We start from the raw sequence: 26,009 nt of genomic DNA, 5'->3' as shown, positions 1-26,009 counted from the left end.
CAATTTGGATAATTTAGCTGCTCCCAGCAGAAAATACTATGAGGTGGTAATAAAGGAACGGGAAAATATCAAACACTGATTCAGGAAGGCAAAAGCCTAAAGCCATATTATCACTATCCATCTGGCAGGTAATAAACATAAGCTACAAAATCAAAACACAATTGAACATGGAACTTAGACAAGCTGTCTTATTGTCTAAACTCAGGATTGAGTCTGACCCATCATCAGACTACATCCCACCTCTCCCTATTACATGAATCACCTGAGTGGGAGCTGAGGTCAGTGTGACAGCAGGCTTCAGGGGTGTTGCTCCAGTCCCCGGGTTTCCAGTTGCAGTAGAACTCTTAACCGGCTGCAGGACCAGCTGCTTTACTGGCCGGCTGGGTTGAACAATGCGCTGCACTGTGGCCTGGCCTCCAGTGACCTTTGTGGCCAAGACTGCATTGCCAGAAACAATGGAGACACCTGGTCGAAGTGGAGTACCAGTTAGCACCTTGGTAAAAGTGACTTTACCACCATTGGCTGTGCCAGCCACTAAAGGCTGTGCTGTGCTGGTGATGGCCTGGGCTTGGATCTGTGCCACATGAGCACCTGTAACTGAGGTACCAGGTGGGGCTTTGAGGATGACAATCTTGGGGGCTGTCTGAGGGGGCTGCCCTGCACCACTGCTGGAAGAGACAGCTGTGGTAGAGACACCCATAAAAGGATTTCCTTGGCTTAATATCTCCTGGCCCTTAGAGACCTGAAGAAGTCCTGTTGGCGGCGGTGGTGCCTGTAAGATAGTTTGGTTGGGTTGTTCCTGGCCTACTGGTGGAGTGGTATAGTCATGCAAGGTCAGTGACTCTGGGGCTGGAGCTGCTGATTCTTTGGGAGGTTCTGTAGGAGGGGTTTCCTCTGTTGGAGGGGGCAGGCCACTTGATGAACTTCCTAAGTCACTGCTTCCACCATCCTGATTCATCTGATCTAAGGAATCCAGAGTACTTGGCAGTCCAAGGGCTTCTTCTATGGGGTCTCTTGTGACTTGGTTGAAGCTGTCATCAGTTAGAGAGTCCAGGCCAAATAAATTGGGGTCATCAAAAAGGTCCATGATGGGGTCTGCCATTGTGGGAAAGAGGTGTGGATAGTATTCACAGAGTTCTAAAGAGGGAAGGGGAGGGGGATCCTGGCTCTCCCCTCCCCTCCCCTATAAAGGAAAAGCTGCACGCAATGGGGAAGAATAGCTATTCTGCAGAAGAGACAAGAGACCCACACGTGTCAAGTTGTTCTGGCCTTCATGGAGTAAGATGGTTAAGTCTTCAGAGGATGATGGTAGAATTCCTATGTGGGAAAAAAAATGGAGGGTGAGAAGAGCTAGGGAGAAAATAATATGTCTTTCCCTCAAACTCAGTAGTACCAGAAGGATAAACGGAGAAATAAGAGGTCTGGGGAGAAGAGACCTGGCAAAAAGAAAAAAAAAAGATCTATTCACAGTTTTGTTTCAAAATAAATTCCTCTTTTCCTGTGGTTCTCTTGCCCTTAACCTCCTCTATGTTTCTACCTACAAACAACCTCATCTTGCCTCTATTCACACATTTCCACATTTCCCAGTGCTAGTTAGAGATTAAGAATCAGGACATTTACTATTTCCTGAAAACTGGCAAAGTTAATGTTACACCACTAAAAATTTCAGTAGAGAGTAGATGAAAATGCTTTTTGATACATTCAATTTAATAAATGTCTTTGTATCTATTAAGGCTTCTTTGCTACCTTTTGGGCACAAGTGTACTTTCAATCAAACACAAGACAGATGTGCTTCTCTAAACTTTCAGGAGTTCTAGGATCTACTTCTTCCTTTCCTTGCTAGAATTTCCTGAATATGAACCACTCTTCCCAGGAAAGAAGACTCCATTTGGGACTCATAAATACTGAGCAAGGAAGAGCCTCAGAAGTCTTCTAGTTCAACTCCTTCCTATCTGCAGCTGAGGAAAACTGAGGCCCCAGAGAAATTTAATGAGTTGCCCAAGGTAATACAGGTAGGAAGTAGCAGAGTCTAAATTTGAACCCAGGTTCTGACTCCAAATCTAATCTAGTTTCTCACTGCCAACATGTTGTTTCCCTCTTGTTTGATGAGCCTAATTTATTTGGTCTGGATTTCCTAAGTGATGATGGAGGGTCCTCAGTCTTAGGGACTCTTCTAAAATACTTAACAAATGTTTGCTATTCTCAGAGATAAATGGGGATTATAAAAACAAAATATCAGGGAACTTCCCGTACAAATTAATCCCTGTTAGGACAGATCTGCTTTGCAAAGCGCATTTAAGTATGCTTATTTAATTCCTATATATAAGGCCACAACAGTCTTTGCAACTACTGGTGAAGTCAAACTGAAAAAATTCTGGGTTAAGAATTGGCTAAAAATGGTCACTTGACAATTACAAATGAAAATGAGAAAACCTGCTCCTTTTACATGACAATCCCAGGAACTTAGTTAAGCACTAGAGATACAAAGACAAAAACAACAGCAATGTATCAGAGAAAGTTCCAGGAAGGTTTTGTTCTATAATAATTGAATGTTTACTCCCCTGTCACCAAGGTACTTTTTAGTAACTAGTCCCGTAACAGTTCCAAAAGATAGGGGGCATCAGATGGGGAAAATGGCACAGTGTTAAATAATTGTCAATACAATTAAGGCCCTAACTTCAATAGTATTTCCTACCCCAATCTTTATAGTTTCCCTCAAAATTACTATGCATTTTCTATTTTTCTAGGCCAGTGTACAAGTCAGGTATGTAAAGATGCAGGAATGGCTTGTTACCACAGATAAACAAGAATCATGGTTGACACGTCAATCAATATTCCAAATTCCCTCAGCAACAAGATCTTATTCAGCCTCATGAAATGTATACTCACCATCTCATTTTCTTCATTATTCTCACCCTTGCCTCAACCATTCCTTCAACCTTCTGCCTCCTCCAACATTCTCTTGATTTTGTGCCTACCCAACAATTAATGAATTCAATCCAAACATTTATTAACTGACCTAATGAAAGATACTGTGATACCAAAGTGAAATTTAGGGTATTTGGGGTGATGGTATGAAATATTCCATATTTAGCAAAATCACCACAGAGATTGAGTCAGTATTATTATATAAGCATTCATCTCCATTAATTCTTCATGGTTAGGTACTACTCTATAACATATACTCTATTTTCATGATTGTTGAGAGCATATGTTAAGTAATTATTATCAGTGAGACAGATTGATATGGAGAATGTTGGACCTGAAACCAGAAAGATCTAAGTGCAAATCCCACCTCTGAGTCTAGCTGTGTGACCCCTACTCCGAGTCACACAACCCTCTGAGCCTGGGTATAAAGTAAGGGGGAAGGCGTAGTCCCCAGTAGTCTACGATGTATGATAAAAACAAAAGTCCTTGTTTCCTGTCCTCTAAGTTTGTAAACTGAAAGCAATTCATAAATCTTTCGAACAACCTTTCCTATTATTAGTGTTAGCCCCCTGGTCCTTTAATCATAATTCCTTATTATCATTTCTTCTCTTTACTTAGTATCAACCTTAGAGAGAGGCCTCATTTCTAAAGTGTTAAAAATAAAGGAAATGTGATTGTAAATAATTTCTCTACTCTCATTCAACTCAATTTGCTCTCAATAACTTGTGCCCCTACCTGCCCACAAGTTCATAGACCCATTCAGTAACCAACAAACTCTTCTTTCCTGGCCTCACCAGGCCTAGAAAACTCAACACTCTTCCAGATCAGTGCCACATTACACTAAAATGTTCCTATTCACTCAGTCCAACCAACTAGCTTAACCCCCAACTTTATTTCATCTATACTACCTCTTTCTTCTGGTTTGTTTCATGTCTACCAATAATTCTCAACTTCTTGTTCTTCTCTACTCCTATCAGATCAGTTTTGCTCCCAACACATCTCCAGCTTCTTTCCCTATAATTTCTGGTTTACCCAGGCATTATGAAGCACATGAGATCTTGTTCTACTAGCTCAACTCCAAAATTCAGCAAGGCTTAGAACCATCCATAGTTCAACCGTCTCCTCCAATGATTTTCAAATGAACTAGAAAACCCACACAGTACTTGATTACCATCTAGGTGAAGTTACTGTCCAAATGAAACACTGAACAGAATTTCAATATGTAGAATAAGTAATGGGAAATAAAGAGCTGTGGGGGTGAGTTTAGGGTTCCAGTCCAAGACAAAATTATATGTGAGGAAAAAAAAAAAGACACAAAGCTCAGACTGTCCCCTTCCATAATTCTAACTTTTTTCTATGAGGGAAAACAAAAGCAAGACACAACTGGATAATATATGTCAATTTCCATCCAGGGTCTTTTTCTGGAGGAACAGACTGACTGCTGGTGTCCAAGCCCTGGGCTACAAACTCCAAATATTGCCACCTTTAGAGGAATATTTTATGTAGGCCAGTAATACCTGTCCCCTTTAAAAGATGGGTTTAACTATGGAAAAGAACAAGATACCTGGACAGTTATTCTTCCACCACGGAGACCAAACACTCAGAAGAAATTTAAACTGGGCACTTTGGTGCAACTTCTATACTTTTATTCTAGCTAATTCTGGTTTTATTAAGACCCAGATTCTCAACTACCTTGTCCTCGTTACATTCCTTCCCTTCCCTCTCCTGCCCCCATTTCTGTTCCAGTCTTTACCTATCCCACGGCAGGGAAGGCAGCTTTGTTTCCTGTACTTTTTACTCCAAACATTTCCCTCTCAACTTCTTCATACCTCTCAGTGAAGGGTAAACGAAATCAGAAAGACTGACTTCCAGCTGCCTGGAAGACAAATGGTTGACACTAAAGTAAACATAGTACAGCTATAGTCTTTCTTTACTACTACTGACTTCTTAAAAAAGGCAAAGGACAATGCCACATTTACCATTCACTTTTCAAAAATATTATGAAACTCACTTAAACAACTGCTCACAGATTCAGAAGAGAATCGACCATTCCATTTCTAAATATTAACTTCTCATTTTTACATTCAAAATTCCAAGGGATGTTAGACAGTATTTTCCTGAATAAGACTGGATGGTATTGCATGTGTATGCACATACATGTTGTATGTACATACATACATATATACACATATGTATTTATGTATATGTATATATGTACTGGGAAGAAACAATTTAATGATAAATCTCCTTAAGCCACAGAAGCATTGACAAAGTTTAAAATTAAATCGAATCACCAAAATAATCTAAGAGGAAGCACCCTAAAATTAAGTATTATACCGTGGAGTCAAAATTTGTGCCCAAGAAATCTGATCCAACAACCTTCAACAATGGAAAATGCACAGTGTTTTGAGCTTTGTAGAGAAAATGTACTTCATATAGTTAAGTACTTTCCTACTCCTCAATAATTTGAGGTAAAAGGATAAAGATAGGGTCTGTAAAATAGGAGAAATTAACTTGAGGACATAATAAGAGTATAAGCTGATGGTTACTGGAGGTCATGCTATCTGGGTCCCATTCCTTGTCTTTGCAACAGTTTGCACTGGGCTTGGACAAGCCACTGCCTCAATTTCTCCATCTGTAAATTGAGAGCATTAATAACCCAAATCTCAGACTGACAGGGGTATCTTCGGGCAAAGGATGAAGCCTGTAAAGTAATCTGAGCCCGTTCTAAGCGACATGAAAAAACCAATAAACAATAAGAACTATATGCATAGGTATGTCCACGGACATTTAGGGGACAAGGAGAAAGTACCGAAAAGAGGTCCTGGGTTGGGAGGAAGGAAGGGCTGAGGAAGTGGGGGTTTCAATGAGTGGGAAGCGAGGCCAGGGGAGAAAGAGGGACGGAGACATTACCTGCACAAGCAGCCAGGGGTGGTGCCAGTGGGGCCGCAGAGCAGGAGAGGTGGGGAGCTCTGGAGAGGGGCCCCCAGAGAAGGGGCCAGGGGAATGTGCATTTGGGCAGGGGGCTGGCGGGAGAGCCCTCTGGGGCGGGGACGAGCAGCACAGGAAGATGCGGGAGGGGGAGGATGCCCAGGGGCGAGGGCGATCTTCGGGTAGGGGCTGCGGATGTGAGGCTCAACACAGCCAGAGAGGGATCCACAGAGAGAGGGAAAGGAAAGGAGAAGGGCAGCAGGGCCGCGCCGCACCCCGCGGGGCAAAGAGGCGGCTTTACCTGCAGCGGCCGCGGGGGGCCGGTTCGCCCCTCTTGCTGTCTCTCCAGCACCAGTTCCCCTCCTCCTGCGCAGCCTAACGTGCTGCTCCCGCCCGCCCCTCGCCCCCATTGGTGGATAGCTCCCGTCACTCAGCACACCGACTACGACACCGAGCAAAGAGAGGGGCGGGACCAGCGAGGCTTCCCCCTCCCCCTCCGCCTCTGGGTTAGGTTGAGAGCGCATGAAGAGGCCTATCCGGTTTCCAGGGCCAAGGCGAAGCCTGCGGTTCGCGTGAGAAATGAGCCTGGCCCAAGAAGCAGGGTCTCGGCCTCCTGCTTTCCCTGTGGGAAACAAGTTCTGGGGATTCAATTCTTGATCCCTATCGATCCCCTGCTGTATTCTGCTCAGAAGGCGGGCTGGGGAGGACTCTGGAGGGAGGGGTCCTCTCGGGCCCCGCGACGCCCCCTCCGGGTCCGGGGCCTTCTGGTGCTAGTGGGGCCAGCCCCGCACACGCTCTCCCAACCTCCACTTCCTCCAGCCCTGCTTAGTGAAGACCCCTGGTCCTCGCCCCTCACCCCATCCCCAGCGGTGTGAGTTAGCCCCCTTGCTGCAGTGGCAGCTCTTACTCTGAGGCTTGGGCCTCTCTGCCACCAGCCGAAGTACTCTGCTGCACCGATGAAAGCCCCCAACCCTTCCTCTGCAGTGTCCTGGAAACGGTGCCACCCCAGCCACCCTGTCACCCATCAAAAAAACTTCGCTTCTCACCTCTGCTCCATGCACCTCAAACACAACTGAATGCAGCTAACACTGAAGTACCTACTACGTGCAGAACTCATCTGACAGGCAAATCAACGTGCCTCTGCTCTGGCAAATCCTTTCATCTAGTGACACTTTGGCCAACCACAGAATGACAGAAAACAGGCCTCGGCTTTTACATATCAGTTAACACTTCACTCTCCAACTAGGTTATGTCACCAGAAACTACAGCCCAAAACGCAGCACAGATTCCCTTCAGAAACTCAATTATGTTATTTCTTCTACATATTAGAGTATCAATCTATACAATAAGGTGCTAGGTAGTGCAATACATTGAGTGCTGGGCCTAGAGTCTGTGTGCCTCAGTTTTCTCAACTGTAAAATGGGGATAATAGCACCTATCTTCCAGGGTTATAGTGAGGCTTAAAAGAGATTAGACTTGCCACTTAGCACAGTGTTGAACATAAAGCAGGCACTTAATAAATATGTGTTTCCTTCCTTTCTTCCTAGGTCTGTCTCAGCACTAATTACTGCCTGACAAAAGTCTCTGTAAACACCAATCCCTATTTGTGTTGATTGCTCCCCCATTCACTCAGGCTCAAAATCCCGAACTTTCACTAACACTTCCACTATCTCCTTTCCTTACATCCCAAAATGTAGTACTCAGGCTCATCATCAAATCTTGCAGATTCAACTGCATGTTGATATTCTGCATGTAAGCTCTTTCAGGGCAAAGATTCATTTTTGTCTTTGTATCACCAGTGCCTGAGACAAACAGAATAGATTCTCTTATCTGTTTGACAAGCTCCTTTTAGGTCTCCTTTGTTGGATCTGCATCCAAGTCACACCCACGAACCATGAGTATCCTCCAAGTTTTGATCCTGAGCCCTCTTTTCTTCTCCCCCAATACAATCTCATCAGTAATCTCACTAGCTCCTATGGATTCAATTATCATATTTACCCAGATGATTCTCAGATCTATTTATTTAGCCTTAACCCCTCCCCTGACCTTCACTCTAAACTCCCAACTGCCTACGGGTATCTCAAACTGGATGTCTCATACACATCTCAAACTCAACATGTACAAAACAGAACCTCCCTCTTCCCTTAGTCTCCTCTTCCCAACTTTCCCATTACTGTTAATGGCACCAACAACTTCTTAATCACCCAGGATCACAAACTTGGGATCATTCTTGATTCTCTCACTCCACATATCCAATCTGTTGCTAAGTTGTATTTCTACCTTGGCAACATCTCTAGTGAATATGTATATCCAATTATCTCCAACTCATAGAGCCACCACATTGGTACAAGTTCTCATTGCCTTAACACCTAAACTAGTACAATAATCTGGCTGCCAAAGTGATCTTCCTAAAGTGCAGGTCTGACCTTGCCTCTTCCCTCAATCAATAAATACCGGTGACATCCTATTACCTCCAGGATCAAATATAAAATCCTCTGGCTTTTAAAGTCCTTTGCAACCTAGTTCCTTTCTACCTTTCTGTTCTTTTTATACTTAACCCCCCCCCCACTTTTCAATCCAGTAACACTTGTCTTCTTACTGTTCCTCCCACAAGACACTCTGATCCCTCATTCCATGCCTTTTCAAAACTGACTGTTCCCCATGCCTGGAATGTTCTCCCTCCTCATATCCACCTCCTGACTTCCTTCAAGATTCAGCTCAAATCCTACCTTCTGAAAGAGGCCTTTCCCAGAACCTCCAATGATAGTGCCTTTCCTTAGGGATTAACTGCCACTTATACTCTATATCTTGTTGCATATAGCTGTTTGCATGTTGTCTCATTAGCATGAGTTCCTCAAGAACAGGAATTGTTTTTGCCTTTCTTTGTATAACACAATACTAGGCACAGAGTAATAACTTCTTAAATCACTGCTGACTGATTGAATAGGTCCTTAACATTGTTGAACTGAATTGAATTCATCCACTCCTTTTCATTCTTATTGTCAGCACTCTAGTTCTGGACCTTACCATATCTTCCCTAGATTCTTCCTAATTAGTTTCCCTGCTTCAGATCTCTATCCAATCTAAACCATCCTATACAACTCAACTGTTCTTTCTAAAGCATAGCTTTCATCACAGGTTTAAAGCTGAGAGGGACCTCAGAAATTATCTAGTCAAATCCCTTCATTTCATAATTGAGAAAACCAAGCCACAGACATGTTAGGTCACTTGAACTCCCCTCCTCACTTCAGTCTCTTGGAATACTTGGCTTCCTTAAACAACACCTTCTACGTGAAGCCATTACTAAACACCCTCTCCCAACTGCTTTTGCACTCTCAACTCAAACTACCTAGTATTTATTTTGTAAATGCACATGTCTCCTATTAGAACGTAAGCTCCTTGGGGTCCACGGTTGTTTCACTCTTGTCTTGTATAAATGTCTGTTGCCTGATTCATTACTTAATAAAAGCTTTATATACCCCTGTTGAATGACTACCCGGTTACACTGGCAGAGCTAAGGCCTGAATCCAAGTCTTCTAACCATAAATCTATTATTGTTTTCATCATACCATATTTCCTTGCTTAAAAATCTTTAGTGAGACTCCACTGTCTACAATATAAAGTCTAAACTCCTAAGGTTGGCATACAGCATCTTCTATGATCTGTCGTAAAACTTTTTTGTGAGACATGTCCAAAACAGTGAAGGAGATTCCAAGAAATGAAATTCCTCTTACCAAATGTAGATATCTGCTGTTCAGAGCACTGGGACATTAAGTGACTTGGCTCATGGTTAAAAACAGCCAGTACATGATGAACCTAGATTTGGAATTCAGGTCATCCTGACGCTATCTACCAACCATACTGGCTGTTGGAATGTAAGCTCCCTGAGACAGGCACTGTTTTACTCTCTACTCTATCGTTTAGCTAAGTGTTTGACACAAAATTGCTTAATAAATTATTTTTCATTCACTGCCTTATTTATTCACCATCCTACACTCTAGCCAAATTACTCTTCCCTGGATCAGGGAATTCTGTGTCTCAATTCATATTATTTATACCTTCTCTACTTACTAAAATGCCCATCATTCAAGGCCACACTAAAATACTATCTCATCTGTCAAGATTTTCTTGATTCTTCCAACCAAAATGTATTATGTCCATTCTATAAACTCATACACAACACCATGTTTGTTCACAGGCTTTCTCAATTACAGTCTACATTGTATTTTAGTTATATGTGCATATATTCTATCCTGCATATTCTATTTTGTTGAACAATAATTTTTAAGCACTTAAAATGTGTCAGGCATTGTGCTAAGGGCTGGGGATACAAAGATAGAAGCTGAACAGTCCTTACCCTTAAGGGGCTTACCTTCTACTGGGGGAAACATACATAGATACCAACAAGTATACAGATGTCTCTGACATCCTCTCTGGCTCTAAACAACCCCCAAAATAAGTAAATACAAACTATATATACAAAGTAATTTTGACTGGAAAGTGAGGAGGGAAGAGTAGGTGAATCACATGTATAAGAATCTGTACTTACTTGAACCTTGAAGGATGCCAGGATTTTAAAGCGTAAAGATGAAAAGGAAAGCATTCTAGGAAAGGGGAATGGCCAGTGCAAAGGCACGAAGTCAGGACCTGCAATGTCATGCTTTAATTTGGTTAGAAGGTAAAGTTTGGAGGGAGCAGGAGGGGGTATGTAAGAGTAATGGGGGAGGAGTAATGTAAAATCAGACTAGAAAACAAGCTGGACCCAGCTTGTAAAGAGCTTTAAATGACATAAAAAGGAGTTTGTATTTTATCTTATAAGCAATAGGGAGCAACATAGTCAGACCTGTTATTTTAGGAATATCGATCTGGTAGATGTGTGGAGGATGGATTGGAGTGGGAAGAGATTGGAGGCAGTGAGACCAATTAGGAGGCAATTGCAATAATTTAGGCAAGAGGTGATGAAAGTAAGTGGAAGAAAATGTGACGAGATGTGAGAGTTGTAGAGGTAGATTCAACAAGATGAGGCAAATGAATGAACACGTAGGGTGAGGAAGACCGAATAATTTAGGATGACTCAGAGGTTGGTAACAGGGATGCCCTAGGACAGTGGTACCCTCAAATGAAATAGAAAAGTTAGGGGAATGAAAGGCAAAGGGGAAAAGGCATTTATTAAGTGCCTGCTATGTACTAGGCATAGTGCTAAGCTTTTTACAAATATTACCTCATTTGAAACTCACAATACTTGTGGGTGGCAGGTGCTATTATTCTCCTCATTTTACAGTTGAGCAAACTGATATAGAAAAGGTTTAACTGATATGTCCAGGGTCACATGGTAAATGTTTGAGGCTGGATATGAACTTAGGTCTTTTCTGACTCCAGGCCCAGCAACTTTATCCACTATGACACCTAGCTGCCATTGTACCTCCTAGTGAGAGGGATAGGTTGGGGCAAGATGTTGTTCAGTCTTTGTTTTCAGTCATATCCAACTCTTTGTGACCCCACTACAGGTTTTCTTGGCAGAGATAATGGAGTGGAGTGCCATTTCCTTCTCCAGCTCATTTTACAGATGAGGAAACTGAAGCAAATAGGGTTAAGTGATTTGCCCAGGGTCACACGGCTAGTAAGTGTCTGAGACCAGATTTAAACTTAGGAAGGTGAGTTTTCTCAACTGCAGGCCTAGCATTATATCTAAAATACTGCCCCAGTGAGGCAGGGGAGGGAGGTAGAATCAGTTCCCCTTAGGACATATTGAGTTTGAGGTATCAATGGGGATTCAGGGGGAGATGTCCAACAGGCAGTTGTTAATGCAGTACTGGAGTTCAGGAGAGATGAGGCTAGACATATAGATTTAAGTCTCTCTAAGGCAAAACCATATGCCTTCCATATCATTATATCCCCTACCATGTCTTGTTCATACACTAACAGTCACATGAATGAATGGGAAGTCATCATGTCACTGTCTATATGATTTGAGAATAGTAACTAACCTTACCTAGGGCACTGACATGTAGATTAGTGACTCCATAACAGTTTAGCAGCTTCAAAGAAACACCACATGTATTTTGTAGCTTTTGTTTTTTGGATTTATGATTTCCTAAGTGTAGGGAACCAATGGTATGGAAATTCCTCTCACTAATGCAGACTGGCACCTTATCTTTGACTTTTAGTTTTATAAAGAGTTTCCTAGGGCACCGAGAAGTTAAATGACTTGCAATCCCTTTATAGTCGGAGGTAGAATTTGGTCCTGGGTCTTACTGAATGGATAGCACCCATCCACTCTGCCATGCTTCCTCTAACCCTAAGCATTATAATATAAACTAGAGTAGTTCATATTTTGACAATAATTCTACACTGTAACTTAGGCAAACATTCAGAACACAATATCCTTAGACAAATATAAAATGCTGACTCCAAAGAGCGCCTAAGGCACTACTTCTCAACCCCAGATCATGGCTCCAATTAGTATAACCAAGGGACTAACAGTGAAGAGTACAGAATTATGTAAGCACCTCAACCTCCTGTCCTATTATGGAAAGAAAATGGGAGGGGTATGTGTGTGTGTGTGTGTAGGCCAGTTCTAGTATTAGACTTCCTTCCTGCTTCGTCATTGGACTATTATTGAGACAATTTTGCCTCCTCCTACCAGCAATAAATCTCAAAGAAGAACCAACTGATCCTCAGCTCTCTTGAGGAAGATCCATTAACTTTGTTTCCAGTACCAAACAGAAGGGGATTTGGTTAAGGACAGGGAAGTAGGTCAAATTCACAGCCTAAAGGTTAAAGGGCTGTTTTTCATTGTAATAGGTGCACTTCAAAAATGTAATTATTTAAAAAGTAAATACTCCCTATTTGTGTTCCCTTTTAAACTATAGATCCAACCTAGAATCTTGGTGAGAGAAGTTTAGAAGCCACCTCCATAAGCCTTAAACAACTTCTTATGACATAAAAGCAAGGGACAGACTGAGCTGGGAAGCCACAGGAACAGGTTAAACGGGTATAAGAGAAGTCTATATTGGGATCTTTTCCAATAAAGTCCTGAAGGATTGACCCAAGTCCAGAGACAACCAAAAATGAATCTAATTTGTCAAGATCCAGCTCAAAACTTTCTTCTATAACTCCAGCCTATTCGCTCATGATCTTAAGATATCTATCTGTTCTATGCTTTAGAACACCTGGATATTTAATTTAGTATTTTGTCATATGTATACACCATCTTATATAATTCTCTAATTGTTTCATGTGTATAGTCTTATTGCCCAAACTAAACTGTATGGTCCTGGAGGGCAGAGATTCTATTATGTAAATTTGTATTCTCCAAAAATCTTAGGAATGCTAGACACATAGTAGGAACTTACTGTATACTTGCTTAACTGATGGTCAAGATTTGAATATTTCTAGCCCTGGGCAGTTATAGAAACTGTCAGACCTAAAAATAGTTTGCAAAAGTGGGCAGTCAACTAGGAATCTTCCATTGGGTCATTCTCTTAATTCTAAGGACTTACCCAAATCTATTGCTGAGTTCTCTTTGTAAATTAATTTTTAGTTTCAGTTGGGTCATTATATTTTACCTGTATGCAGACACACTTATTTATTTTCCAAAGCCTTCAGAGGAGAAATAAGCATTTATATAGCACCTCCTGTGCCAAGCACTGTGCTAAGCCCTTTAGTAATAATGATGATAATAATAATAATAATTAATGATAACATGTAAAACTTATATAGCTCTTACTATATATAATTATTATCTCATTTGATCCTCACAACGGCCCTCAGAGGAAGATGCTATTATTATTTTCATTTTGTAGATGAGGAAACTGAGGCAGACAGTAGTCAGTGACTTGCTCAGAGTCACACAGCTAGTAAAATGTCTGAGTCTGAATTTGACCTCAAGTCTTCCTGATGCCAGGTCTAGCACTCTATCCACTATACCACCTAGCTGCCTCGAGGCTGAAAATAACTCTGTGGAAGAAGTTCTTATAACCTGTCTTCTGTTATGGACTCCTTCTCAGAATGCTTTTAAATGCATAAAATAAAATACATAGTATCACAAAAGAAGTCAATTTTATACAGTTAAATAGTTTAAAAAAATAAATGAAACAAAACAAAAAATCGACATCACAGATCCTGGGTTAAGAATTCTTGTTCCAAGAGGTTTATACTATGAATATTAATCAAACAGAATAATGTAAGTCTAGTGATCTGATTCTACAACTGCACAAATCAAATAATTTCAGAACTGGAAGATCTAGCCCAAACATCTAAATTTGAGGAAACTGCGGTCCAGAGAGATTAGACTTGCCAACAACAACAACAATTTAACTTATACAGCTCAAAACATAAAATTTGGCTGGGCTACTATCCATCTGGGCGGTCAATGATGAAAAATATTAACTTTTACTTACCTTCCCTGGCCTGAGTATGAGAGGCTGTTTTCTCTGTAACATTTGAAGACATTTATGTTCAAAGGTGAAATACGATGCATCCTAATGCTATAAAGGAGTAAGTAGCAAAAAATCAGTCCTAAAGTGTGCCTAATAAAAATTGTGTGAGTTGATTCAAGTATTTATGATTGAAAATAACATTATTTTCAAGGTTTACCAAGTGTTTCTTTCTCTTCTTTCTCTTCTACGGGAGTCAATGTACTTTGTATGGCATTACACTTTAATTGCTATCCTGACAAGTAAGGTAAAAAAAACTTATCCTTTTCCTGACATCTGGGGGAAATGAGGAAAAGAGTAAGTTGACTTGCTTAAGGTTCCACAACTAGCCAATGGTAAAGCTGAATGACCCAAACCACCTAACTCCCACAAATCTAGTGCTCTTTCTACAAACATTCTGGGTGCTTGATGAGAAATTCTACTTTCTATTTCTTGACAGGTAAGTGACTAGAGGTGAAGAATGAGATAAACTTTAGATGATGTGAGTAACTGTTTAGCTTGAATATGTTTATTGGTTACAAAGGAGAAGTTTTTAAAAAAATTATTTTTGGCGAAGGGAGAACTGGGACATGACAGTTGTATAAAAAAAAAAGAATGAACAAATGAAGAATTTTTAAAAGTGTAAAGAAGAGATGGTACCAACAATTAGCTTTGGAACTAATATGCTGAATGTATTCTCTACTTTAAAAAAACCAAGCTGTTTTAATGGGGAAAAAATCTGGGTGCTAATATGACTAAAGATAACATACAGGTGTAGCTTTCTATCCATATTCCACTAGAGGTCAATACAAAATTCTTCTGATGCATCTTCTGCTTTTTTTTTTTTTAAGGCAACTGGGGTTAAGTGACTTGCCCAGGGTCACACAGCTAGTAAGTGTCAAATGTTTGGTCTGAGGCCACATTTGAACTCAGGTCTTCCTTACTTCAGGGCCAGTGCTCTATCCACTGTGCCACCTAGCTGCTCCTGGATCTTCTATTTTGAATGAGGACTTCTATAATGGGAAAAAGATTCATGGGGTTCTTGACGTAGAACAGCAGGATAGGTATTAAACAATCTCAGGGAACTCCAATAAACATCAGTATCTAGCACAAGTCATGCACATGTCTTGGTGCTGTAGAAAGAGCATTGGACACGGAATCAGGAGATACCTAGGTTCAAATGCCAGCTCTGACACTTAGCTGTGGGATTTAGTTGAAAGATGCTGTATATTTCTAAGCTTCAGTTTCCTCATTTACAAAAAGGAGATAAATATTTGTACTATTTATATTTATGATGAAAGCACTTATCAAACCTTAGAGCACTATATAAAAGTGACCTACTCATATTTATTATAATGGTGTCATTGATGTTGATGCATATGACCTTGTGAATCCATCTAGTTCACAGGTCTTCAGTTAATTTTACAGTGTCTGTATTGGCAAATATAATATCTCATCTGATTAGACTAGCTATCACTTGGCTATTTACATGATCAGATTTTTCTTCCTCAGTTTTCTCCTGGTCCCCCATCATTTAAATGTTTGATGAATAGAAGACAAGAGATGCAGGAGGATGATTTGGGAAGATTTACCGAAGAAAGTATGATGTTCTACCATATGAAGACCTATAAAATGATTGATAACTGAATATCAGCACATTTTAGTTAGTAGATTTTCAGACATTCCTGCACTCTTATCCACTCACAATTCAGCTATACTTCTCTCCAGGGAATAACACCTTTGGGTCACAAAATTCCATTGCTCTGGAATCAAAATATTCATCTGAATAGCAAAAAGTAGTACATAAATAACTGGCTATTATTGCTGTGAAGTCAACCAAAAACAAATTATTATATCCTTAATTCTTGGAAAAATATATTTCCTGCTATCAGTGTCACAAAGGAATGAAAATAGCAGCAAATGTGTTAGACATGGGAGAAATGAAGAAGTTTATACATGTTTCTGTAATGAGAAAAAGACTTTGTTGTAAGAAAAACTTCTTTAACAAATAATGGAAAAGGTTGGCCCAGGAGGGAGTAGGTTTGTCTTCATTACAGATATTCAAGTAAGGGTTGAATATTATAGAAGACATTTTTGGTCAGCAATAGGTTGGAAAAGATGGGCCTTTGAAGTCTCTTCCAATTCAGAAATTTTGTGATTCTTAGAATTTGTGACAGATTCTAAAAGATTTTTATAGTACTTAAACATCTTTGGAATCCCCCTTCCCCCCCAGCACGGCACACAACGAAAAAATGATGCTGTAGTTAACATGTCCTTCTCAGAAAATCATTCTGATATCATCCCAGGAGAATAAGACCTTGAAAATGAAGAAAGACAGGGAAGGTATATTGAGAGAAGTAGTGAAGGGGACAGAATGATAGGTTTGGGATCAAGAAAATATGGGTTCAAATCCTGCTTATAACACACAGTATCTGTGTGACCATGGGCAAGTCATTTAACCTCTGTGAGACTAAGTTCCATAATACAAGTTGTACTTTTCTCACAGAAGTTTTGATGCTTTAATGAGTTAATGAATGTAAAGTGCTTTGCAAACTTTGAAGCATGGTCTGTCAGATAACTGTATTCTTACCAAGAGGATTAGAACTTCTACATTTAGCATGTTGTTGTTTCAAGGGAAGAGGTAGAAGAGTGATACTAAATATCTTCACCTAATAAAAGTAATACCTAAGTATTTTATTTAAGAAAAGAAAGTCAGTCTAGTTGAGTTCAGATAGTTTCATTACCAGAATGTTGGCCTCCAGGAAAGGAATTTTTTCATCTACAGCAACTCATGAAGATGTTTCACACTAAAGAATTTAAAATTTAGGCAATTTTTCTTTATTCATAATAGAGAAAGAAAGTAGTAGTTATGGATGGTTCAGTTAATTTTCAAAAATCATTAGAATCCTTGTCCTTATACTTTAATATGGGTAATTTTGATATTTTGAAAATTCAAACAATCAATAAGCATTCATTAAACCCTGTGCTAAGTACTAGGGATACAGAAAAAGGCAAAAAATGGTCTCTGCTCTCAAGTCACTCATATCCTAATGGGAATCACAATATGTAGATGAAAGGAAACATAAAAAATACAGAGCATTTAATAAGAGCTTTAAAATAGTTAGCATTTAATATAGCTCCTTAAGTTTTGCAAAGCATTTTATAAATATCTCATTTTATCCTTTTTAACAACCCTGAGAGATAGGAGCTATTATTATCCCCATTTTACAGATGAGAAAACTGAGGCAGACAGAGGCTAAGTGACCTGCCAAGGTCATATAGATACTAAGTGTCTGAGGCCACATCTGAACTTCGGTCTTCCCGTTTAGGTCCAATGGTCCTAGCTGCCTGGTAGTGAGGAAGCTTATAAGCAGTTGGGAAGACCAAGAAAGGCAGAAAATGGTCTTTTAACAGCCTTAAAGGAAGTTGGGGATTGGTGGAGGTGAGGAAGAAGAGCATTCTAGGTGGGGTGGGGGTGGGAAGATGGGACAGCAAATAGATTGGAGAGTGTCTAAAGGAGAGTAAAGTATAAAGACACTAGAAAGTTTGTGAAGCTTGTGAAGAGATTTAAATGCCAAACAAAGGCTCTTTTAATTGAGTGTGGAGGTAAAAGAGAAACACTGAAGTTTAGGGAGTAGGGCAGTGACATGATCAGACCTGCACTTTCAGGAAATCACTGGAGCAGCTGAGTGGAGGACAGACGGAAGTGGGGAAAGATGTTAGGCACGGAAACCAATTAGAAGGCTAATGTAATATTCCAGGGGAGAGCCAACAGAGTCTAAAAAAGGATGACGGCTGTGTGAGCGGACTGAAAGAAACAACAACTAGGGATGTAAAGGCAGAAAGATCTGTTAACTGATTGGACACGGGACGACTGAGAATGAGGACTTGAGGATAACATCAAGTCTAGTAAGACGGTAATAAGGTAGTTGAGGAGAGGGTAAGAAGAGAAATAATGAGCTCTGTTTTGGATACGCTGAGTTTGAGATACCTATGTTTGACATTCAGTTTGAAATGTCCAAAAGACAGCTGGCAACGATGAACTGCCATTCAGGAGAGAGACTTAGGCTGGACACAGGTCTGGGAATCATTTACAAAGAGATGACAATAGAATTAATGGTCGCTGATGAGATCATGTCAGTATATAGAGAAAAGAGAGCGCTGGACAGAGCTTTAGGGTACACTCACTGTTAGTGAGCATGATTTCATCATCATAACTAAAATGAAGACCCAGCAAAGGAGACTGAGAAGGGTCAGACAGGCAGGAGAATCAAGGGAAAGCAGTATCCACAAAAACCCAAAGAGACAGTATCCAGGAGGAAGAGGTGATAAACAGTGTTTAATGATGCAGAGAGGTCAAGAAGGAATGAAACATCAGTTTGAAAACATGACTCATAAGGCGCAGGAAAACTGTGTAGCTTCCCATTCTTCCTTCCTTAAGAAAGACAGTCTCGAGGTCTGAAGAGGTTAAACACTTATGAATGCTGAGCTGAGATTTATTACCATTTGCTACATTTCTAATTTGGGAATGCAAATGTTTTGGCTTAAAAAGTCACCTGAAAATAAATAATTAAGATGACTTAGAGTTGACCGTATTTGCATCTGTGACATTGATCAAATGAAAACCAAATGAATTTAAAAAGCATGCATTAGGCCCTCAAGATGTTCAAGGCACTGGGATAAAAGATAAAAATGAAAACTGGCCCCTACTTCAAGGAGCTTACATTCTACTGAAATATAAGACAATTTGAGGAGAGAAAAAGAAGACCAATAACTGGGGAGATCTAGAAAGACTTCCCAAGGAAGGCAATCTCTGAGCTGAACCTTGAGAAAAAACCCAAGGTTTCCAAGAGGCACAAGTGAAGAATGAGGGCCTTCCAGGCTCCAGGGGAAGGGGGGGCGCCTTCAGATGATATCAGCTGGTACAAAGTCCCTGAGAAAGAGACAGAATGCCAAGTTCAGAAACAGTGAGTGGTCCAGTTTGGTTGGAACTGAGGCCTTAGGACCCAATGTCTTGACTGCCAAGTGCATCTCACAGCCTACTTTATCTGGTCATGAGTCATTTGACCACCCTGCCATATTCTTGCCTATTGGGCATGTACCCTTTGATCCCCTCTCCTTCCAGTTTTGGAACCTTAATTATACCACTTGACATCTTTCCAAATTACAAAACTTGGCACTGGCCACCATTACCCATTCATGTTGTCTCTGTCCTATTAGAATACAAGCTCCTTGAGGGCAGGGACTATCTCTCACTTATGTATTTATATGTCTAATGTTTAGTACAGTGCTTGGCACATAATATATAATAAATGCCTTTTCATTCATTTATTAGAACATATAAAGGGAAATAATGTGAAATATTTCTGGAATGGCAGGCCAGACAGCAAGGACTTTGACAAGCAAAGAAGTCTGCATTTTGTTTTACAGGCAACAAGGAGCTATTCTTGTGCAGGATTGAGTGATATGGTTAGAACTGTGCTTTAGGAAGATTATTTTGGCAGCTAACTGGTAAGAAGAGACTGTAAGTAAGAAGACCATTTATTTGATGAGGGCCTAAACTAGGATGGTGGCTCTCTACATGGAAAGGGACAGATTCAAGGTATATTCTGGAGAAGAATCAACATGATTTGGCAATTGAATAAATGTGTGTGTGTGTGTGTGTGTGTGTGTGTGTGTGTGTGTGTGTGTGTATGGTGTGTGGTGTGTGTAGGAGAGGTATAAGCATTTATATAATTCCTACTATGTGCAGGCACTGTGCTAAGTCCTTTTAAAAATAATATCTTGTTTGATCTTCACACCAACCCTATGAAGTAGATGCTATTTTTATTCCCATTTTACATTTGAGGAAACTGAGGCAAACAGTTAAGTGACTTGCCCAGGTTCACATAGCTAGTAAGTGTCTGAGGATGGATCTGAATTCAGGTCTTACTGATTCCAGGCCCATCTATTTCTCCACTGTACCACTAGATGTTTCTAGTGAGGATTAGAGAGAGGGCAGAATCAAGAATTGTTCTGAAGTTAGGAATCTGGAAAACTAGAAGGATGCTGGTGCACTTGATAAGAATCAGGAAGCTTGGAGGAAGATCTGACTTAGAGCAAGGATTCTTAACCTGGGATCTATAAATTTGTTTTTTTAAAAATATTTTTGTAACTGTTTCAATGTAAGTAGTTTTCTTTGTAGTCCTATGCATTTTATTTTATGAATTTAAAAATAATTGGAACTTCAGAAAGATAAGAGCTAGATATATAATCCTCATTGATTATAATTAAATCTGAATAAGATGACCAGCAGAGGGTGAGTAGAAAAGAGGAACCAAGAGTTGGGAGAAGGGACATGGCTAATGATCCAGCAAAGACAACTGACAAAGTCCTCCAAGCTGGAGGAGAGTCAAGAGAAAGTAAAGTCATAAAAACCTAGGGAGAAGAAAGCATCCAGAAGGAAGCAACTGTCAAAAGCTGCAAAGATGTCAAGAAGGGGTTTGCTCTTGAGTTACACTCCACTCTCTCCCGTACTCTTAGATGGTGTGGGCAGGCCCTATTTGGTTCTAAGAAGCAGTGGGAAAGATCAACTCCCCCTCTTCTGTTGGAATTCCTGTGTTTTAGTTCAGTCTCCTTGGGGTACAATTTAGTTTATGTGTTGGTTCTTCCTCTGCCTCTTTTTCTTACACAAATCTGAACCCAGAGTTGGCTCTGCCCCTTGCTATGGCTCCAAGAGGCTTCAACCAGATGCTGCTACTTCTCAGGTGCTGCCTTGGTTCCTTCTCCTGCTATGGCTCTATGAATGGGCTGCTTGGGCATTGGGTTGGTCTTCTGTCCTGTAGCAATTCAGGTATGAGCTGCCTGGATACTGGATCAGACAGGGGTTTCTGGGCACTGCTCTCTCCTTTTGTGGATGAGGCTCAGGCTGCCTGGGCCCAAATTGCTTCTGTACTTTGCCTTCAAACCTAGGAAACCTAGCTTGTCTCTCTGCTCAGGGTTCCGGCAGCCTTTTTGTGGAGTCCCAGACTAGATGGATCTTATAACTGTTTCTCTCTGGTTTTCTTTATCATTGTTCCTTCTGGCAAATTTTTAGAGCTTTCCTGGGGTGTTTGTGGGGGATCTGAACTTCTTCACATCCTAAGAAAATGCTATTTTCTGAGAATTCCCAGAAAGGTCAAGAAGGATAAAGACTTAGAAAAGGCCCTAGGATTTAGTAATTTAAGAAATCATTGACAACCTTGGAGAAAGAAGTTTCAGTCAAGTGGTGGTGTCAACATGAAGTTTTGGTTTGAATTTTAAAACACCTTAACAATCAAGATAAAGAGATCATTAGATTGGTAATAAAAAGGATAATTACATTTGGGGGGGTAGGCAATGGGGTTAAGTGACTTGCCCAGGGTCACACAGCTAATTAAGTGTTATGTGTCTGAGGCTGCATTTGAACTCAGGTCCTCCTGAATCCAGGGCCGGTGCTCTATCCACTGCGCCACCTAGCTGCCCCGATAATTATATTTGTTAAAAAGACAGAAGAAGTAAAAAATTTTGAGACATGGAAAGGAGATTAAATAAAATAGGATAAAGAAATGATGAAGCTAAGGAAAGTTAAGCCAGAAAAAGAGGTTTAATTAGAGCAGGAAAAATTTAGAAGAAAAATAGCACTGAAAGACTTCAGAATTCTAATCATTGTAGTGTCCACCTATTATTCCAAATGACTGATGTTGGAAGCATGTCTCCTGACTGGAAGCAGAGATGTAGTGGACGATAAGTATAGAATGAGACATACATTTGCTCACATAGTCAATATGTTGATTTGTTTTGTTTGATTGTATTAATTTGTTATGAGAGGTTCTATTGAAGGGGAGCACAATCATGTTTAAAAAAGAGAGCAGCTGTGATAGAAAATACTATCCACATCCAAAGAAAGAACTATGGAGTTTGAATGTAGATTGAAGCACACTATTTGCTATTTTTTTCTTCTGCTGAGTTTTGTTTCCTCTTTCTGGTGGTTCCTCCTATTGGTTCTAATCCTTACTTACAGCACTTATGTTAAAATCTGTTTAATAGCAATGTAAATGTATAGCCTATATCAGATTGTGTGCTGTCTTGGGGAGGCTGGAGGGGAGAGAAGGGGATAAAAATTTTAAACCCAAAAGCATATGGAAGTGACTGTTGATAAATCAAAATAAATTAATTTTTAAAAAAGGAGAGCAGCAATAAAACATTTCTTAAAAATTCAGAATATTGTAGTGGCCAAATAAAGTTTGGGAAATGATAAATAAAATAAAATAAAGGGAACAATAAATCACAACACAGACAGCATCATGCAAAAACACAAACGTCTCTTAGGTACCATGTACCAAAGACACTTCAACTGAGGACAATGCTCTTTATATAGTCCTGGGAAGGCCTTCATAATCTTTTGGATTCTACTTCAGCTGTAGGCATTCAATACCAGAAAGACACAGAAAAATTAAAGGAAAGTCAGTGAATTATAATAAAAAAGAAAGGAAACTAAAATCAGAGAGAAGCAATTGAAAGAAACAGGTATGTGTACCTTCCGGTCAAATGGCCATTAGCAGGGTATAGAGAATAAACTAATCAACTAATGGAAAAAAGGCTATAGAAAGAAGTAGAATTAAACTGAGTAAGATACAATCATAAAACAAAACCACATAACTGAAATAAAAATCTGAACTGCATACTTATTCCATTAAGAGAGACATCAATCTATGCATGGAAAACATAACAGTCTCAGAACAGGCCAAATGTCCCTCCCTCCAAATCCTAGAGTAATTGTTCCAGGTCAGTCTCGGCAAGGTAGGTTCCCTTCCATGTAGGTTCAAGAAATCTGTCCAGGAAATCTCCCGAATCAGTCTTACGAGGTTTGAGTTTGCTTAAGTGGATTCCAGTGATGTAAATAGCCACTGTCATTGACCCTTCTTCACATACCCCTACTTTAGGCTTTTTAATGTCAGCTTGGGAGAAAATAACTCTTCCTAGGGAATATAAATGATACTGTCTCTCATAGCCCCTTACAGGCTTCTGCTAGTTACATGGGAATACAGTTCTCATTCTTTTATCTCTTGAACAGTACACCTGGGTTAGAAATCCCAAAGCAGACTGACAAGAGACAGTGTCGTTTGATGAAGATAACTAGCATTTCTATGGGGGTTTTAAGGTTTACTCCAGAAGTGCTTTACATATATTATTTCATTTCATCCTCATAACAACTCTCTGACACAGGTGCTCTGAAGAACACTATCCCTTGAATCCTTTGCTGTCTCCTAGGTCAACTATCAGTATACTACTCTTCCTGCACAATAATGTTCCATTAACCCTATTCCAACCAACAATCTGCAGATGAATACCACACTGTCAACAAACCTCCACCTCATCATCCTGCAGTGCTGCAGAGAAAGAAACACTAGGACTGTTTGCTAGTGATTCACAATCAGCTCAGCAAGTTAATTTTATTTCCTTTAGTATCTAAATGAACTTTGTCAATTTGAGCACTGGCAAAATGAAAAGGCCAAATGCACTAGCTAGAACTAAATATAGAGCAGAAGTGAACCATGCAAGCTTCCCACATACAGCTCCATCAAATCCCTTCTATCCTGACCCACCATTCCTTTGCTATTCCAGTCTTAAACTCTCCCCACCCCCAACCAAATGGAGACATATATATTACTTCACCAATGTCCTTCATCCTGCCTTGCAGGCTCTCTGGCATTCCAGACTTGAAACATAGAAGGGCCTCTCAAATGGTAACAGTTTCTTTTCCTATCATAACTCCTTTCCCCTTATGGGACTGGATGACTCCAAAATATTCAGAATAAGGAGCTTCCCACATTTCGAACCACTAGCAGTGACCACGATTTTTTTTTCTTTAAAAAAATGTTCCCTCTGCTATCTATCCAGTGGCCCTTAAAGAAAATTAGTACCGAAAAAAAAAATTAGTACCGGCGAACCATTAACATGGACCGGTTAATAAAAGAAGGTGCTAAAATCACAAACCTAAGTTCTCGCATCCTAGAGATTGTCATACCCTCAGCGGGTCCTCAATTAGCTAATGCTGATAATTTATAATCATTCCTGTCACAGATGACAGGCTCAGGAAAACAAAAAGGTCTGCATGGTTTAAGGACACTGGTAAGATTGGTAAGTAAGCAGTGGAATATTTAATGTAGCTGCCCAAAAGTGCCTTGAGGGCTCTCAATTCAGTACCTTTTATCTGCCTTGGTCTTAAGTGGAATGTTAAGTTCTAGAGTCTAATTCGATGACTTTTTCGCTCACTCTGCTTAGTTACAACCCAAGAAATCGAGCCCGTACCTCACCTTTCAATAGCTCATCCACTCGTGTGGCTGCCCCTTTAAAAACCTACAGCTGCTGCATTTCCACAGCTGCTGCAATGGGCAGGGATATTTCCTGCGACACTAGACAGGTAAATAAAGAAATTGAATTCAGTGTGTGGTGGGAGGCGGGGTCTTTCTCCAAGAGAGTTTACATAATGCAACAGAAAACAAATCCATGAGCCCCGCAGACCTGTCAATGCAGGCGCAAAGCTGAAATCCCCAATCATTCTACCCTCTCCCCAAACACATGCAGCCCACCTCCCTCTTCTACTAAAGACTCACAATTAGACCAGAATATAGAACTCTGTCACCCCCACCCCCACCCCGCAACACATTACCTCCCCCTCCCCCACCTGCCTTTTTATAATAACCCAACCTCCCACCTCACACTCCAGTGCGGGAGACCAACTGAACTGGGTTTTTTTTTTTTCCTCAGGGAGAGAAGGGAACAAGACAGAAGGAAGGACCTGCTACAAGTCTACACCACGCCCAGTAATGCAAGGACACAAACGCTACAAGGCAGTGTGCAATAACTGCAATGTACAGCGCTCCCCGCCCCCCCGGTTTAACCTCGCTTCTTCCTGCATAGATGCCGCTTCCCTCCCTACGCCTCTCACAAAGGAGAATGGTTCAGTCCGGAGCATCCCCCGGTAGCACCTGATCCCCCATTATTATCGGGGGAGGGGAGGAGGAGGAGGGGAAAGAGGAGAAGGGGAGTGGAGCTTATATATTGAAATTACATGAAGATTAACTTTAGATCTCGGAAATACCCTGGGATCCACCTAGAAGAACCGAGGGGCGCGGAGATGGAAGCGAGAAGCCTACCTGAAAGAGTCTAGTTGCCTCCTTTACGGGGAGGGTTTCAATTCACCCCGTTAAGAGAACAAGGCGCCTTCTGGCGGAGCATGGTCAGCCCCGGCCTCAACCTAACTTGCTGGTAGTCCATTCTCCCTGAGCCCCGCCCACTTTCCTTTGCAACTACCAATGGCGTAGCCGGGACCCGGACTCATTCTAGCATGTTAGTGTGAGCGCCATCCAGGAAGTCTCTGGAGGGAAGGGAAGGTGGGGTCCTAGGAAGCAGAGGAGTTCGTAGGAGGCTGAGGCAGTGCCTGACTAAAAACAAAATGAGGTGGCACTGTCGTCACGAACCTGGTCCCCAGGGGTTTGAAGTCGTTAGCATCTTTTTTATCCCCGACTTTTGGGGGAGCTGTGGAGTGAAAGACTTAGTGACTTGCTTCTGGGAGGCCATCTTGGGTCGGACTGGTTGGTGGGGGTGCTTGAGTATGGGGGACGTAGTTTTGAAACCCTCATTCCAGCCTCTCTGCCCCACTCCCCTTAGTTCTGCGCGGGGGGCCATGGGGCGTCCTTGAGAAGACACCGCCGATTGTGACCCCGAACC

The 26,009-nt window shown here is 40.9% G+C and overlaps 1 protein-coding gene across 4 annotated transcripts in view; it reads right to left on the bottom strand.

Moving 5' to 3' along the window:
• The window catches only part of CHD8 (chromodomain helicase DNA binding protein 8), a 60,270-nt gene extending 34,726 nt beyond the window's left edge, over positions 1–25,544 (bottom strand). Inside the window, exons 1-3 of one of the 4 annotated variants that reach the window (XM_078151296.1) lie at positions 25,436–25,540; positions 14,262–14,348; positions 263–1,317 (exon numbers count right to left, since the gene is read on the bottom strand). In XM_078151296.1, coding sequence (XP_078007422.1) covers positions 263–1,102 — 840 coding nt within the window. In that variant the 5' untranslated portion in view covers positions 1,103–1,317; positions 14,262–14,348; positions 25,436–25,540. Of the gene's footprint in view, positions 1–262; positions 1,318–5,841; positions 6,105–6,160; positions 6,241–14,261; positions 14,349–25,435 lie in introns of those variants that run through there. The other 3 variants (XM_021003962.2, XM_078151297.1, XM_078151298.1) reach the window with 3 other exon arrangements.
• Positions 25,545–26,009: the final 465 nt, after the last annotated feature.

This window comes from Phascolarctos cinereus, unplaced genomic scaffold (assembly GCF_003287225.1).
Source record: "Phascolarctos cinereus isolate Bilbo 61053 unplaced genomic scaffold, phaCin_HiC Scaffold_3;HRSCAF=262, whole genome shotgun sequence".
Taxonomy (NCBI): Eukaryota; Metazoa; Chordata; class Mammalia; order Diprotodontia; family Phascolarctidae; genus Phascolarctos; species Phascolarctos cinereus.
This window is presented reverse-complemented; position numbering and strand designations above follow the sequence as displayed.